Raw genomic sequence first — 15,132 nt, 5'->3', positions numbered from 1 at the left:
TTAAACCTCTACAAAAATAATTCTTAGATGCTCGAATCAAGGTCATAATTACATACCATAGTGCTTGATTTGATTTTTCTTATTTAACCGCTTTTGGCTAATCGCGACGATGAGAATGAGTAATGATATAATGAAGTGAGACACTCACAAAGAAAACACATGCCCAGTCCGGGATTCAAACCCGAGACCCTAGGCGTCAGAGCGTGCTGTGCTAAATACTCTGCCACGGAGGTCGGCATACCCTAGTGTCACATATAGTTTTTTTCAATGAGTTCTCAATATAAGTGTAATTCAACTGGTTTTATAAGATTTCTTCAATGCCATATTATATTACTTTCTAGATCGTTATATTTACGTAACCTACCTCTTGAGTTAATCATGACGATGAGGATGAATGATGAAATCGACAATGGGACAAATGCAATGATACATCCTTCACTTATTCAGGTCTTTGGTCGAACTCTGGATGTATCATTGTATTTGTCCCATTGTCGATTTCATCATTCATCCTCATCGTCATGATTAACTCAAGAGGTAGGTGACGTAAATATAACGAACTAGAAAGTAATAGAATAAGGCATTGAAGGAAGCTTCCTCTGACTTCCCAGCGCGTAATGAATGATCACTCCGCCAACGATAGCTGCTAATTGAAAGTTTAAACTACTCAGTTTAATTAATTAAGATCATGTATTATGTTCCTTCAATATGACTTTAACTAAAACTACAGCATTGTCAATGGAAACGTTACACTGAAATTAAAATAATAGGCTATAGTAAACACTGTAATTGACAACAATGTTTTAATAGCAACGAATGTTAAAGACATACTTGAATTCTCGGTTAAAAATAACTGTTCATCGCTAAGGAAGATTTATCTTTGAAGATAAAGAGGCCTGAATGCCAGTAACTCCATCTTAGGGACAATGCGAGATGGATTTTCAACACAGTCATAAATAACAGTAAGAGGTAATAATATTTTTCTCTGATAAGAAGAAGGTAAAATGCTTTGCTCTTCCACCGTCCCTTCCCATGGTTTCTTCACGAATCTTCCGTCAAGAGTTTTAAAGCTGTTTTCTGTGCTGGGATAAATCGACAGACACCCGGAAATTACTCATCAGACACGGGTAACGGAATGCTGCGACATTTCCTTAAGCTAAGTGCTTGAATTAGCCTAAGAGTTCTCGAAAAGCGGCGCCATCAAACAGTATTTCAGTGACAAACGCACTGGCTATCTTGCTAGTCCTTTTGTTTAAAGACCTTGGAAGGAACACATCCTTTACTCATGTATACTAAATGAATAACCCAAGCAAATAAATGTCTTGTATCTTTTAACAAGACAATGAACTCTTGCAGCTACTGCCCATTTCATAATAACTTACCCCTGATTTCATTCTTCTCCCTCTTTATGTGACCGCCCACATAATATTACTGTATTATACCTTGCTGTAATTTCTGTAATGTCTTCTTTTCGGTTCCATGCTAATAATTACTTTCTTTCTAATGTGTGACCAGAAATTGTAAAAAACAGTACGAAAAAAGTGCGGTTTTGAACCAATTTGCTCTATAAACCTGAAATGACCATTAACTTCGAAACAGTACAACTTGGAATAATGTCCCGTGCACAACTTATTGATAAGCCCTTTCTCTAATATCAAGAAAATGCCCAGTATCGTTCATCTAATACTTTTTACGTGATAGGGTGAAAACTCAGATGCTGTGATCTGTATGGAAAGGAAGATTCCGAATCTGAGAAATACTAATTCGAGAACTCATATTATCTCTTAGAAGCAATTTCCTTTTCCTTATCAACAACTGAAAATAATATTATAATCTATGTAGAAATTTCAACGATGTAATGTAATAAAATTATCGTTTTGAAATTTTAATTAATATGTATTTCTTTCTCGGAACTATTTATTCGCTGCTGCGTTACGAAGTTAAAAGGCGGGGTGATGGGAAATTCTTACAAGCCCAACATTTCTTATTCACAATATTTATTGGAGAAAATTATTAATCTCCTCAGTGAAGAAAAGCAAATTGTTTTAAAAGTAAGTAGCCTATATATTTTGAGGTTGACGAGAGCAAGGTATACGAAATTTCATTTAATTTATCGTGCAGAACAATCACAATATAAACATTATTACAATTAATGTATACAATTTAGTATTATTACTTAGAGCAGTAAGAACATGTTGAAGGTTAAAATTTCATTTCATTTATTGTGCAGGACAATCACAATATAAACATTATTACAATTAATGTATACAATTTAGTATTATTACTTAGATCAGTAAGAATATGTTGAAGGTTAAAACCGAGAATTATAGGGGGTAATAAAAGTTTCCCTTTTAGTGTTTCTTTCATTTCCGATGTGCCAGGCCATGACAAAACTATGAATCTACCTATCGAAGTGACAATGTTTAATCATATCCAATAGCATTCTCTATCATAATCCTCTTTGGTTTTCTTTTCATTGAATTTTGACGCTGTATTGAATTTACGTGGTTTCATATAAAATAATATTTTCACTTCGTGATTACATTCTTTAATTAAACGAATAGTGTATATTAACTATTTTTGATTGAATATTTGAATACGATTTTTATGTAGTATGCCTACTTAGTTTAGAATATGCTTTCAGTAATTTAGGATATCTTTATTAACGTAAAAACAATCCATGAAGTCGGGACGAAACCAGATTAGTTGCTTAATTGGAAGAACCAGCGACCTATAAACTCGTAATACACCGTACACAAACAATTATATTTATCTGGCGAGGGACCTCGGGCGAGTGCCCGAGTTGCCTCTGCATAGGAAGCTTCTAACTGGAGAATAAATTGGAAAACCTATTGACATCAATTTACCATTGCACATGAGACAAGTAGAGAGTTTTTAATTTTGAACATGACTTTACGTGGCGTCCGCAAATATGTACTATAATTATACCTAGTAATGACACTATATTTGAATGAAAAATTTCACTCCTAAAATACATGAATTCGAACTCTTACCATGTTATTCAGAATTTTTTATGAAACATGTCCTGGCAACTCTGCACTATCAAGGAACAAGCCGGAACGGCATTCCTGAGTACATGTTCTAGAACCGGAAGATTCAGCAGGACTTCAAAAAGAACCTGTTGCGAAGGAAGGAAACTGAGCAAAAAGAATCTCGCCGACTGCTCAAAGAACTCCTTTTAAAAAGGGGGAGAGAATGGAGTGTTTGGCGAGCGACACTTCCGTTATAAGCTGCGTCATCAAGTTCTTCTCTAGTGGAAACAGAGAGCCCCTTCCGTGCAATTAACTGTCTGATTGAGCCGCCTACCACGGGGCAAATTCAACCGCACGTGGTTCGGGAAATGATAATTTGATGCAGGTAAGTGATAACAGTAATACGTGCTTAGGTAACACTGTGAAGGCTGGATTACATTTTTTGTTGTTAAACATGTCTTATAAATAACTGTACAGATCTCAGCTGATCAACAAATTGCTTTAGTAGCTTGTTTTCACAAGGAGAAGAGTAATTTATGCAAGCTAACAAAATTATGTTTTTTTTATCAACGTACCTGTCGTAGATAAAAAATACATAGTTTGGAATAACGTTAAGTTAAGCACTGTTTACGAGGAAAATAGCAGAAATAAAAATTCCCTTAACCCCCACCATTATATGGATAAATTATTTTTCGTGCGTTTGGTGAAAATTACTGAAAGCCTTATGTTAATGCAGCGATTATTCGTTCATCTTGGTATCGATGCGATGTTTGCTTCAATATAAAGTTTGCACTTCCACCATAAGTTGGAAATTTTCAATTTAATATTCACTGTAACAGAATAGAATAGTATGTATACTACTATTTATGAAATTGTATTTATTGGTAATATTTTTTTGTCTTCTGTAGCCGATATCAAGAATGTGTGGAGATCTACTTCCACATCCACTAGATGCTTCTAGATTTTCCGATAACTTAGGAGCTAACGCATCATAATCCACGGGTCTCGGGTTCGGCTCTCGTGTGGAGTCGCACTGCATAAGGGTCCAGTTCCGTTTACCCTATCTGAGCATAAAGTGAACTTAAAGCAAACTTTTTCTTTCGCCATTGTGCCTCTAAGACAGGGTGCAATGCAGTTTGTCATTATCACAATAGTTTACACCCTGCAGTAGATTTTTAAACATTCGAAAACGGTCACTATAGTTTTTACGGTGGTTTGATGGCAGTAAGAAATGACTACTTTATACCGTAAATTCTATGCTCAACTATGTTGTGCGCACGTGTACGCTTTGTCTGGTGAAGCGTCATTGCACTCTTCACTTATGGTTAGATTTAGTTCTGAATTTGAAAGTACTATATGTTTCCTGAAGTAATGGAAAGTACTTACTGGTAATTGAAAAAGGACAGCTACAGTTATGGAATGAATATTTAAAAAGCGGTACAAACGTTTTAATTTCCACTCCATAAATGGCCAAAGGTAAAGGAAAATACTTGTAAGTCGACTGAGAAGATCAGTAGCCAAAGAAATCATTCTAGGTTACAGGCTTTATGAGTTTTGGGGTTGTTCGTTATCCGATAGTCCACTTTCGGACTGTAAGAAAGGAGTTAATATCCTTCTGTGTTTTTTCACGACGCCTCATTGTTGAGTGAAATTTAAATTATGTTGCTAGACCTGTCTGTTAACCGAGTCTTCTGTATTCGTTCCGTGCTCTCGTGTTGACAAAGTAAATTAGCATGGAAAGACCGACTTGCTGTTTACATTAGCTCCACGGGTTAGGCTTGTTTATCCGAGCCATGGCAAGAAATTTCTGTGTGCATAAGCTGTTAGGCTAAAGAGGCCAGATCTTGCACGCGAATTAAAAGTAATTTTGAAAGTAGCACGTGGAATCTGTGAATCTGGTGGGATCAAGAATTTCTCACTTGCTTGAATATTTGTTCCCGTTCTGAATAAATTTGTTTTGGTTGTCCACTTTGGTACTTCCGAAGGATTAAGACATTTCTGTGTGCCATAGCACAGCCAGACTTTACAAATTAAAACCAGTTGGAGCTGCGTTTACTGCATATCCGCGAAATGATCAATGGGTTCTAAAAATATTATAGTGGAACTTGGTAATATCTTGCGGTCCACGAAGTTTCATCTCAGCGTCTGCAATAGTCTCTGTGCAATTAACAGGTATTGAATCAAGACCGCCCGAAGGATTTTTTTCTCTTGGAGAGAGGCAGCAGTGCTTAAAGTGGGGAAAACGTGCCGTGATGCTTTCCCCCAGTTAAGAAAATTCTCATAAAGCACCCCCAGCACTAGGATAACTTGCATAGGTACTTAATCTGTTGTCTATCACGGTACCCCTCGCCCATGTTTTCACGCTACACTTTCATCGTTTAAATTATATGATCTCTTTCCAAATATCTCAGGAAGGGCAGTGCCCCCTGGTCCCCCTCTGCGAGTACCCTTGTATCGAATGGTTCTATTGCTAACTCGAACAGACCAATGCATTGGCCAAATATAGGCTACAATATTTTGTCGAATGAAGTTGTCTCTCGCGGTACAGCAAATTGCATGTTTATAGCTATAGTCATTTATGAGATATCGAAGTTCGAAATATATCAGTTACAAAGATTCTAATGTTCGATTCCCACAGACAGATGGATGGATACACACAGGTTCAGATCTCTTACATCCTATTCGTCTTCTTGATCTGTCGACGCCCAAGGTTTGTTTCCACAAGACCTTCCTTTCATTACTACTCTGGGGTTTGCACCATGTTCAACTGTTTATCAGAAGGCTGCGACCTGCGGATACAGCAACACGTACACGTTTAGTGCAGCTTCGTAAATACGATCGGTGATTATACAATGATGACACTGACCACAATCAAACTGAATGAACGACATAAGAGTATGTGTACCACATTTATTTCGTATTTCGAAAGTAATTCAGTTTACCAAATTTCATATTCTAGATCGAAAGTTTTCGAAAATATTCGTAGATATCGATTGTTCGATTTCGATTGTTTGACTTCCATATACAGGCACATGGATAAATCGAGATAATTTTTATCGCAATAAAGTAATATTTTACATTCTAAAACTGACTGTATTTTATTATTTCAGATTTAACAACATCAGAATGTCTCATGTAATCGATCATTGTCCTTCACGGTCACATTTGCTATTTTGTGGCTTTGCCTTCTGCTTTAATGGCGAAATTTTGTCTTTGAAGCTATAACCGACACCTGTCGCGTGTCGCTTGAGGTTTTCACCAATCGAACGTACGGCTTGTCATGCCGCCCAGGTGTGATATGTTGATGTTGATTGGTTCGTTCCCAAGAGACATGTGTCGCTTGAGTCTAAAAGCTACATAAGAGAAGTAAGAGAGAGAGGCGACGCACACAGGTGGACAAATAGGACCACCCATAAGGGTGCTCTTTTTCTTTTAATAAACCACCGTGGCTTTCTCTAATGACTTTCACATTATAAGACGGTAGCGTGATATTTAATCACTCTTTGTATTTACACAGGGAAGACTATGAGAGTTGGCATTTCATTCGCATCAAGAAACGAAAACGCACGTGTTCTAGATTAGAGTTGTACAAGAGCATTCTGAGCATACTCACTCTTACATGTTTACATTTGCGGAGGACGCACACACACGCATGCGCGGAAATACTTAACGTTACACATCGAGTGAACGACCTCTATGAATATACATGATCCTGCTAAACCGATTTTTTCCTCCCTAGTAACGCAACGGCACCGGCAGCGATTTGCATTATCCCGCAGCCTTGGCGCAACCTTAAACATATCCTTCCGCGATCTCCCGCCGTGCTAATCGCAACCGTGGCCTTGATATCTCACTCCGCGTTGCAATTTTCGTCGTCACGATCTTACACATGTTGTGTTGTCATTTTTAAGCTGCTTCCACTTCAGCGAGCACTCCAAAGATAAAAGCTGTCTCATTAAGTTGCCGTCTTCCACCTAAGTTTCGTTCCTTTTTACCTCAAAAGGCCTCGCGCGAAGAAAATGCTCACGACACAGCCATAAAAGCGTGTTGGTGACTGCTTTTTTCTTCTAACTTCTTTATTCAAATTGCTTCGCGTTCAGTGTTGATCAAAATATTCAAGCGTTCTGGTCGCCAGGAACCAAAGCGAACAGGGGGGAAAATGCAGGAAAAAGCATAGTAAAAATTGACATGAGATAGTGGACCAATGGCAAGGAATGTCAAGTTTCAGGTTCGAGTCCTGGAAAGTGGAATTTCATCATACGGGGTGGGGTCTGTTCCGGATTTAAGTGGGCTTGGAGGAGAGAAACTACAGCTTAGTGCCTTCGTCTGCAAATGGGCCTCCATTGGAAGAAAAAGCTTTGAAAAGGGCCACAAAACCATATACAACGTTGCATAGGGTGGTGCAAAAGTAGGTTGACAGTCTTTCTTTTGTATTTTACATTGAGTGGCCCCCACGATCCCCCCTTTACTTTACGCCAATGGATTTACATAATGTCACTGCTGTAATAAATGGCAACGCTAAACCTACTTGGCATATGTCAAATCTGAACTGTCAACCTACTTCTGCACCACCCTGTAAACAGAGAGATTTGTGGTACTACCGTGACTCAATAGATCTTTGAGAAGCCAGGGCCTGTCACATGGTTCTTCATTTGCTGACGCTTGGACAGCGCATCGAGTCCCATCGCCACTGTTTTCTGCGTTTCGAGACAGGAATTCGCTATCATTGCTTTCAAAGTGCTCCTCAATTGTCCTCACGATGCTGCGCCACTAGCGAAATTCTAGAGTTCCCATTGGGGATTGAACCCGGGACCGTTCGCACCAAAGACGAAAGAGCTAACCATTGAGCTACGTGGGAGCTTGGATATGGAAAATAAATTTAAAATATGTAACTAACCATCTGCTATAACTTGGCCTAAAAGATAAAAAATGAAGTTGTATATGGGGACCTCCCTTTCATAGCAATCACTTCTATATGTTGTCATCTTTCCTCCATTCGATATTCCTTTCTAAAGGAAAGCCGGACGAATGGAGGAAGATCCAAGCTTGTCAAGATGATGTTTCTTTTTAATCAGAAATTCTGTTATTGAACATCTGTGTGCTCCAAATTGACTAGTTTAGTAGTACAGTAGATGAGTAAGTATTGCTCGGAAAATTGTCCACAACTATTTTCATTAGTTTTTCTCTTGTATCCTACGGGTATTAAGGAATAGTGTGTAGTTTATACATCTTGTTTCAATTCTGGAAACCGAAACCCTCATTACATAAAACAAAGAGAATACACAGAAACATGGTGATTTGGTAATGGACAATTTGCTTGGTAATACTTATGCATCCCACTGTACAGCGGAGTTACTCTCTAGAAAACCCACTAAAAGTGATGCAGAAGACGGATTCAGTCGCGTTAATTAGCTAAGAATGTTGGCATGTGTGGAAAAGAGAATGGTTATGAAGGAAAGTAATGTACAGGAAACGCGTTAGGCATCTTGTAACTGCTGATCTGGCACCATTGTCATGTCTTGCTGCAACTCTCCCACACTGCAGCCATGTTGATTTCCAGTCAGTGTCAGTTTGTGTCTCGCCGTTACGGTTCTACAGAAACAATGAACGAGAGCGCATTTGACAACATACACGACATTGTTGGCGATATACCAGCGTAGATATTGTTGAGAAACATTTCTCTTTCCGGGATGTATGCGACACTTACAAGAATAGAATGCCCAACGACTTGTTACACGGAGTTCATTAATTCGAAAACTCCATGTTCGGCATTTTTTCTTCTTATGAGTTCCTTGTAAAGTTCTTCCAAGAGGATGAGCCGCCCAACAATCCACATTACGTTCAATACACAGGGTCTGCTGCATTGAACGGAATATAACGATGTGCAGTAGATTCTAAGTCCTCATCTAGACACGTCGTCTACGTGTAAAGTACGCGTAGTTTATATTAGCTTAGAATTTACATTTATTTAACGTATATATTGACAATGCCGGCTTGTAACCAGCAATTCTATTTAATGGAAACTTAACTTCTAGTAACTAATAACAAAATGCTGGGAAAATTAAATGTAGAGGGAAAACACATGACAATCATGAGTTGTGTGTGTGTATGTGTGTGTGACAGTAGTCAGCGTAACGCGCTACGAAATCAGAAGTTCCAAGTTCGAACCCTGGTAAAGCCTTTATGCATCACTGTGTTTCTTCCATCACCCATTTATCAGTTCATCATTCATCTTCATCGTTTCGATTAACACAAGAGATAGAAAAACGATTTGAAATATTCAAAATGGAAATATAATAGAACTATGGATTTCTATTCAGACAGAAACTAATATTTAATACAAACAAGAACGATAAATAGAAATTGCATGTATTTCTATTATTACGTTTGCAAAATAATATTTTGTCTGCGTTCCTCATTATGCTGAAGAGAAGTGAAACTAAATATCATCTGCAGCCGCATTGTGTGCATTCAAGTGTTAAAATATTTAATTTACTGAATTATGACACAGTAACGTCGCCATCCAGAACAAATTCTTGCCTAACGTCTGAACAGTATTGCCGACCTTACAGAAAGTGTTAGCATTAAACATTAGATTAGATTAATTCCATTGTGAAAAATTGATTAAGCCTGTTGAAAGTAGTCATTATATTAAGTTATTTATGTGGACATACTGACTGAATACTATTTTTAAATAGTTTACGTCATTTTCTACGTGACGATGAGGATGAATGGCGAATTGACGAAATAGGAACAAAATCAATGAATCCTCCATGCCTTGCCATGGATTCGAAGACCCCTACCCTTGACTAACCTCTCCGCCACAAAAGCGGAGAAGCACTCTGTAAAAGCTTCCTCAACAAAGTATACAAAATTCTGCACATCTACCCTAGCATATGCTGGTAAAGAAAGGTCGACTTCCGTTGATATAGTAATGTATATAATCTTATTAATTATAATATCATCTCCCCCTCTTATTCTGATGAAATTATACTTCATTGAAATACGTGTTTGACTTTCTACTGAATTGGACTAGACCTGTACTTAAAATCTAAGGAAATCTCCTGAACGTCCTGCAACCCATTTAACTTTGCTGCATTTCCTGATTGCCTATGTACAAGGATATGTGCAAAAACCCGGATAAAATCTTGGGATGACTATGTAAAAAAAGGTTGGAATATTGTTAAAAGAAGAAAGGTGTCCTACTGACTTGAAGACCACCTTAGAAACCAGCCAATCAGTTTTCTCTTAACGTAACCAAAAAGAGGCAATTATAACGTAACAATTAGGCACGTGTTTTTGCATTCCCGTAATACAGTGTGTAAACAGACGTGTCACCTAATATGGGTTAAAAGAAACAAGAAACGTGCGGAGAAATCTTGCAATTACGTAAAAAGAGAAGGCATTTGTGAAAAGTTAAGAGAGCCCGAACTTTAAACAATGGAGGATAGCCAAGAGCTCATAGCTGCCGAGGGACCTGTCATTGTTGAAAGGAAGAAAGAAGGCTCCGTTTTTCCCACGAGGCTGTGGAAAGGGCAGACTTTTAAATAGCGTTAGAGCTTCACAGCGAATTGCAGGAACAAAGACGCTTTCGAGTTTTCTTGCATCCACGTGCTTCAGATAACGACGAAGTTGATAAGAACAACAGATGTAGTTCTGCTAGCATGAGATAAGTCCGTGAGATTCGAATGCAGAAATTTCAAAACTCAAATATAAGAATCATAAGCCAATATGGTCCATTTCGATACCCGAATCTCGAAATAATTCTCTATCCGAATATAGAATTGCTTCCTTTACAAGAATAGGAAATGTAGAATAGATTCGTTACACAAGATCAAATCTACTATTGTATTGTTTTCTATTTAGGTTATTTCACGTATCTCTCTAGGTTAATCGCGGCGATGGAGAAGAATGGTGAACGATTCAAATAGATGGATGGATGGAAATTGTAATAATAACAAGTATCAAATTTACATACCCATCAACCAGTAATCATATCATAATCATAATCTTTATTCATCCGTTGACCCCCCATTTTTTCATGGTACAATATAAGAACAAAAGATTTGTACATGCTGCACATATGTGATAAAAAAATAAAAAATAAATTGTACATTACATTCACAATATTAAGAACAATGATAATAATGATACCTGTATTATATATATATATATATATATATATATATATATATATATATATATATATAATACAGGTATCATTATTATTATTATTATTATTATTATTATTATCATTATATCATTATATATATATATATATATGTATGTATGTATTATCCTCTACATATCCAGAGATATTTTCCCATAATTCTCTAAAGCACAAATGAGTCTCTAAAGATAATTGTAGGTAGTGAAAAAACAGGTAAACAATGTTTGAAAGATTCAACGAAACAAAATGTACAATCGAAGCTGCCAATTTTTGGTGCGACAATGAAACAAATCCTGTAAATGTTGAGTACAGTTAACAACTACAATGAGGATCAATGGCGGAAACGTTTGAATTTGTTCTGTTTGGTAGCATGTGTTCAGTCTCACTTTTCATGTTTTATCCAATTTAACCAATGCTGGTATTGGTTATACTGAAAAATCATGCCGTTAAATTGAAATATTGATTGATTCCATACTTATCACGCAAATAGAAATACGTCTATCGCTTTGTGATTAAAAGTTCTGGGTTCGATTCCCGGTGAGGTCACAGTGCAATTGTTTGGATCCCACTTTAAACTATATGTCCAATTAGTCTATCTGAACATAAAGTGAACTTACAAAATTAATTAAAAAACAATTAAGTAAGTATCATTGCTGAATACCTGTAGAAAATTATTTTCCGTAAAAACACTCACACGAGAAATACAGAGATTAAAAAAGATTAAGATATTTTGGATTGCAACAAGAGAAAATCACCAAAGAATTTCTAGCTGGTTTTACGCGTACGATCGCAATCGCGCTATTACAGTTGCGTACGCAACAGAAGAATACACTGCCCACGAGTCTTTGTCATTGTAGCTCCACAAGTTAATAATTGACAATTCATAATTTTATTCCATAATAATAATAATAATTTCATTTCATGGGCGAATGAAATACTTCGGAACGTTAGATTGCAAATCCGCAATAATGCAGTTCTCCACAAATGTCCGTCTTACCATTCTAAAATTATGGACATAAACGGGTCATCAACACACATTTTTTATGCTGATGGCGACAAATTAAATATATAGTAGCAACAACGAATATCACGAATATCATATTTTCACAAATTATGAACAGTGAAATTTTGCAAAATTCCATATAAAAGCTCTGTTGTGATAAAAAGTTTCGTCATTGAGTTACTCTGCATGCATGGAAAATGGGATTAGAATGAATGCTTTATTATACACATATAATCACCTTTTCCCATAATTACTGTTGTGTTATTTCTTTTGCGAAAAATCAAGATGCTAAGCATAGTAACGTTAATCGTTAATTGGCCCCATTTATAATGAGAAAACTTTCATAACTGCAAATAGGAATTCGCCGTGTTTGAAATCAATATATATATAGTTCATAAAAGTACATCACATAAACATTACCTTTCAGTTGACGTAGTGCTTTGTACGTTGTCTACAAATAACACTAAAATCTCTTGGAGACATTAATTTAGCAAGTATATTCTATTTGCTTTAACATTCACTCACTTTCATATGAAGTCAGAGTGGCATACTAAGCAGGAAAAACATTTTTGCATGGATGCAATTATCCCATTACGTTTCAGTGCGTTTTGATAATTGATTTTACTCGCAGCAGCTGAGAATTTTAATAGAATTTGTACGGCAGAACGTACTTGTAACGTTTATATTCAGAAATTTTTCAAGATTTTTTGCAGCCTTTTAACATTATTTATAAATTAATGGTTTTCATACAGCTTGTGGTTTGGCCCTCGCCAACATCAAATTCGAACCTGTACACAAATACAGGAATGCTGGCCCAAAGGGGAGGTTATAACTTCCACAAACCCTCCTTGGGGACGCCACTGTACAAATATTTAAGGAATGTTGGGTCTGTTTCTGGAACGATGTTCCACAGTATATTAATGTTAAGTGCCTTTTATGCACTGATGGATCGCTCGTGACTGATCTACAGTTTAAAGCAGGTTTCAGATTTCGGCCCGTCGGGAATCGAACTTAGTACCGTAATGAATCTTCTAATTTCGAAAAGCAAAGTAATATTCGGAGTTTTTTAAAATTGAAATTCTCTTAAAGCATTCATGATAGCCTTTGTGTTACACACATGCACACACGTGTATGTGTGTGACAAAAAATATGCCTATTTCACTATTACAATCAACACGAAGGTTCTTCTGCTTTAGGAAGGTTTCTAATCGAATTTATTTGCCTCTTAGAATTTGGAATTTTGATGTAGTTATTCTAAACGACAGAACCAACATCCAAATGACCTTAAGTGCTAAATGCAAGGAAAGATAAATCGGACATGCAATATTAAAAATTGTTGGGTACTCACCGCTTCGCAGCCATGTGAATAGTGCATCAAGATAGGTGCGACGATGCTGTTCGCATCCACGTTCTTTACTTCCTTCCTCAGCTGGCTAAACTGGAAAAGGACATCCTTGTCGTATTCTATCCTCCTCTGCAGAATCCCCAACAGGATACCCAGGGAGTTGCTCCCGAGGGAAGGCTCCACGACGTTCAACAGTGTTTTGTTCTTGATTAGCCTTTCCTGGATCTCTTCCTGTCGCAGGGACAATTGTCGCTGGTGCGAGGCTTGGATAGGTGCGGGTCCGTGAGAAATCGATCTTGTTACGGTGGTCTTGTTGGCCAAAGATAGCTCCTCCAGCTTCTGCAAGGCTTCTTTGTACGTCTCCACGACTTTTTGGAACTCCACCTTCAAGGCATCGTGAAGATTCATCAATGTCTCGTCGCTGGTTCCCACGAGCCCATGCTGGCCCATGCCTTCGATGGCTTTGTCCAGGGACCTTCTCCTTTGATTCAAGATCTTCTTGATCTTCGGGTCGGACAGGACTATTACTTTCAGGAGCTTCTTGCAACTGCAGATGAACGGTCCGCACAGCTCCCACTTGCTGCTGTTGATGCCTTCGTCTTGGGTGGAGAAGAACTTTACCATCTGCATAACAACCCCTTCCGGTCTCAGGGTCTTGATGCTGAAGTTGAGTCCATCTGAGAGAAATACTTTTGCGTACAGGGCTTCGAGTATGGACAGGCTGTGCGGCATCGATTCGATGAACAGGTCGATGGGGAGGTCGTTGATGATGACTTTGAAGGTACCGTGGCTTAAACGGTTGACGAAATTGGCAGCTTCTCTGTACTGGAAGTTCTCATAGAGCAGGATGATCCTTCTAACGGCAAATCTAGGGCTCACGTCGGCGATTGTCATGGAGCTGATCCTAGAATCTAGCTCGTTGTAGTCGTAGTCCCCGTCGGGAAAGCTCTTGACCCATCTTGAGTTCCGCCACTGCATCTTCTGGACATTTCTCCTGTTGGATCTCTCCGGTTTGATCCTCTCGCCGCGATCTAGCAAGGAGAACCCGGTCGTTTTGTAAGTCCACGTCGAGGTGCGCGAAGAAGCCGAATCGATGAGCGGAGGCGGCGGTAGCATCAGTATATTGTTCCTCACCTGAGGGTCATAGTACTTCTCTAGCCGATTCATAGTGGACACTTTCTAGGTTCAATAACTGATCTGGCTAACACTTCACTTGTCAAGCACCACAGATACTTCACGGAGACTGTTCACCAAAACACGCATCTTCCTGTCCACGGCTGGGCTCCCTACACAATCTCACGTTCAAGTCACTACCACGAGGCAGAAGCGTGCTGCAGATGGAGGGGACACTCGGAAAACACGACTATCACCGGGCACAACACATGCGCGACTGGCGACGAGTAAAGAGAAGTCTTCTCTTCTCCGCTCTGTTCACGCCACGGCAGTGTTGCTAACCTGGAGAGAAAGAAAGGTGCTGGTTAGAGTTTGAGATTCTGATAAGACCAATTACTTAATATTAACCAACCAGGGATACTTGTAGGGGAAATGGGGATTATGTCCCCCTTTAGATGCTGCATATCCACCATCTGGTGCTAACAGCCCTTGGAGGAATTTTTCACATGTA

The 15,132-nt window shown here is 38.3% G+C and overlaps 1 protein-coding gene across 3 annotated transcripts in view; it reads right to left on the bottom strand.

The window, feature by feature from the left end:
- LOC145991014 (uncharacterized) overlaps positions 1–14,887 on the bottom strand; it is a 135,592-nt gene extending 120,705 nt beyond the window's left edge. For all 3 annotated transcript variants that reach the window (XM_083126675.1, XM_083126677.1, XM_083126676.1), the window contains exon 1: positions 13,512–14,887. In XM_083126675.1, the coding sequence (XP_082982801.1) occupies positions 13,512–14,675 (1,164 nt within the window). In that variant the 5' untranslated portion in view covers positions 14,676–14,887. The remainder of the gene's footprint in view (positions 1–13,511) is intronic.
- Between the last annotated feature and the right edge of the window lie 245 nt (positions 14,888–15,132).

Source organism: Lepisma saccharinum, chromosome 8 (genome assembly GCF_977018435.1).
Source record: "Lepisma saccharinum chromosome 8, izLepSacc3.1, whole genome shotgun sequence".
In the NCBI taxonomy this organism is placed as follows: Eukaryota; Metazoa; Arthropoda; class Insecta; order Zygentoma; family Lepismatidae; genus Lepisma; species Lepisma saccharinum.
Note: the sequence above shows the minus strand (reverse complement) of the source record. Positions and strands in the feature narration are given on the sequence as shown.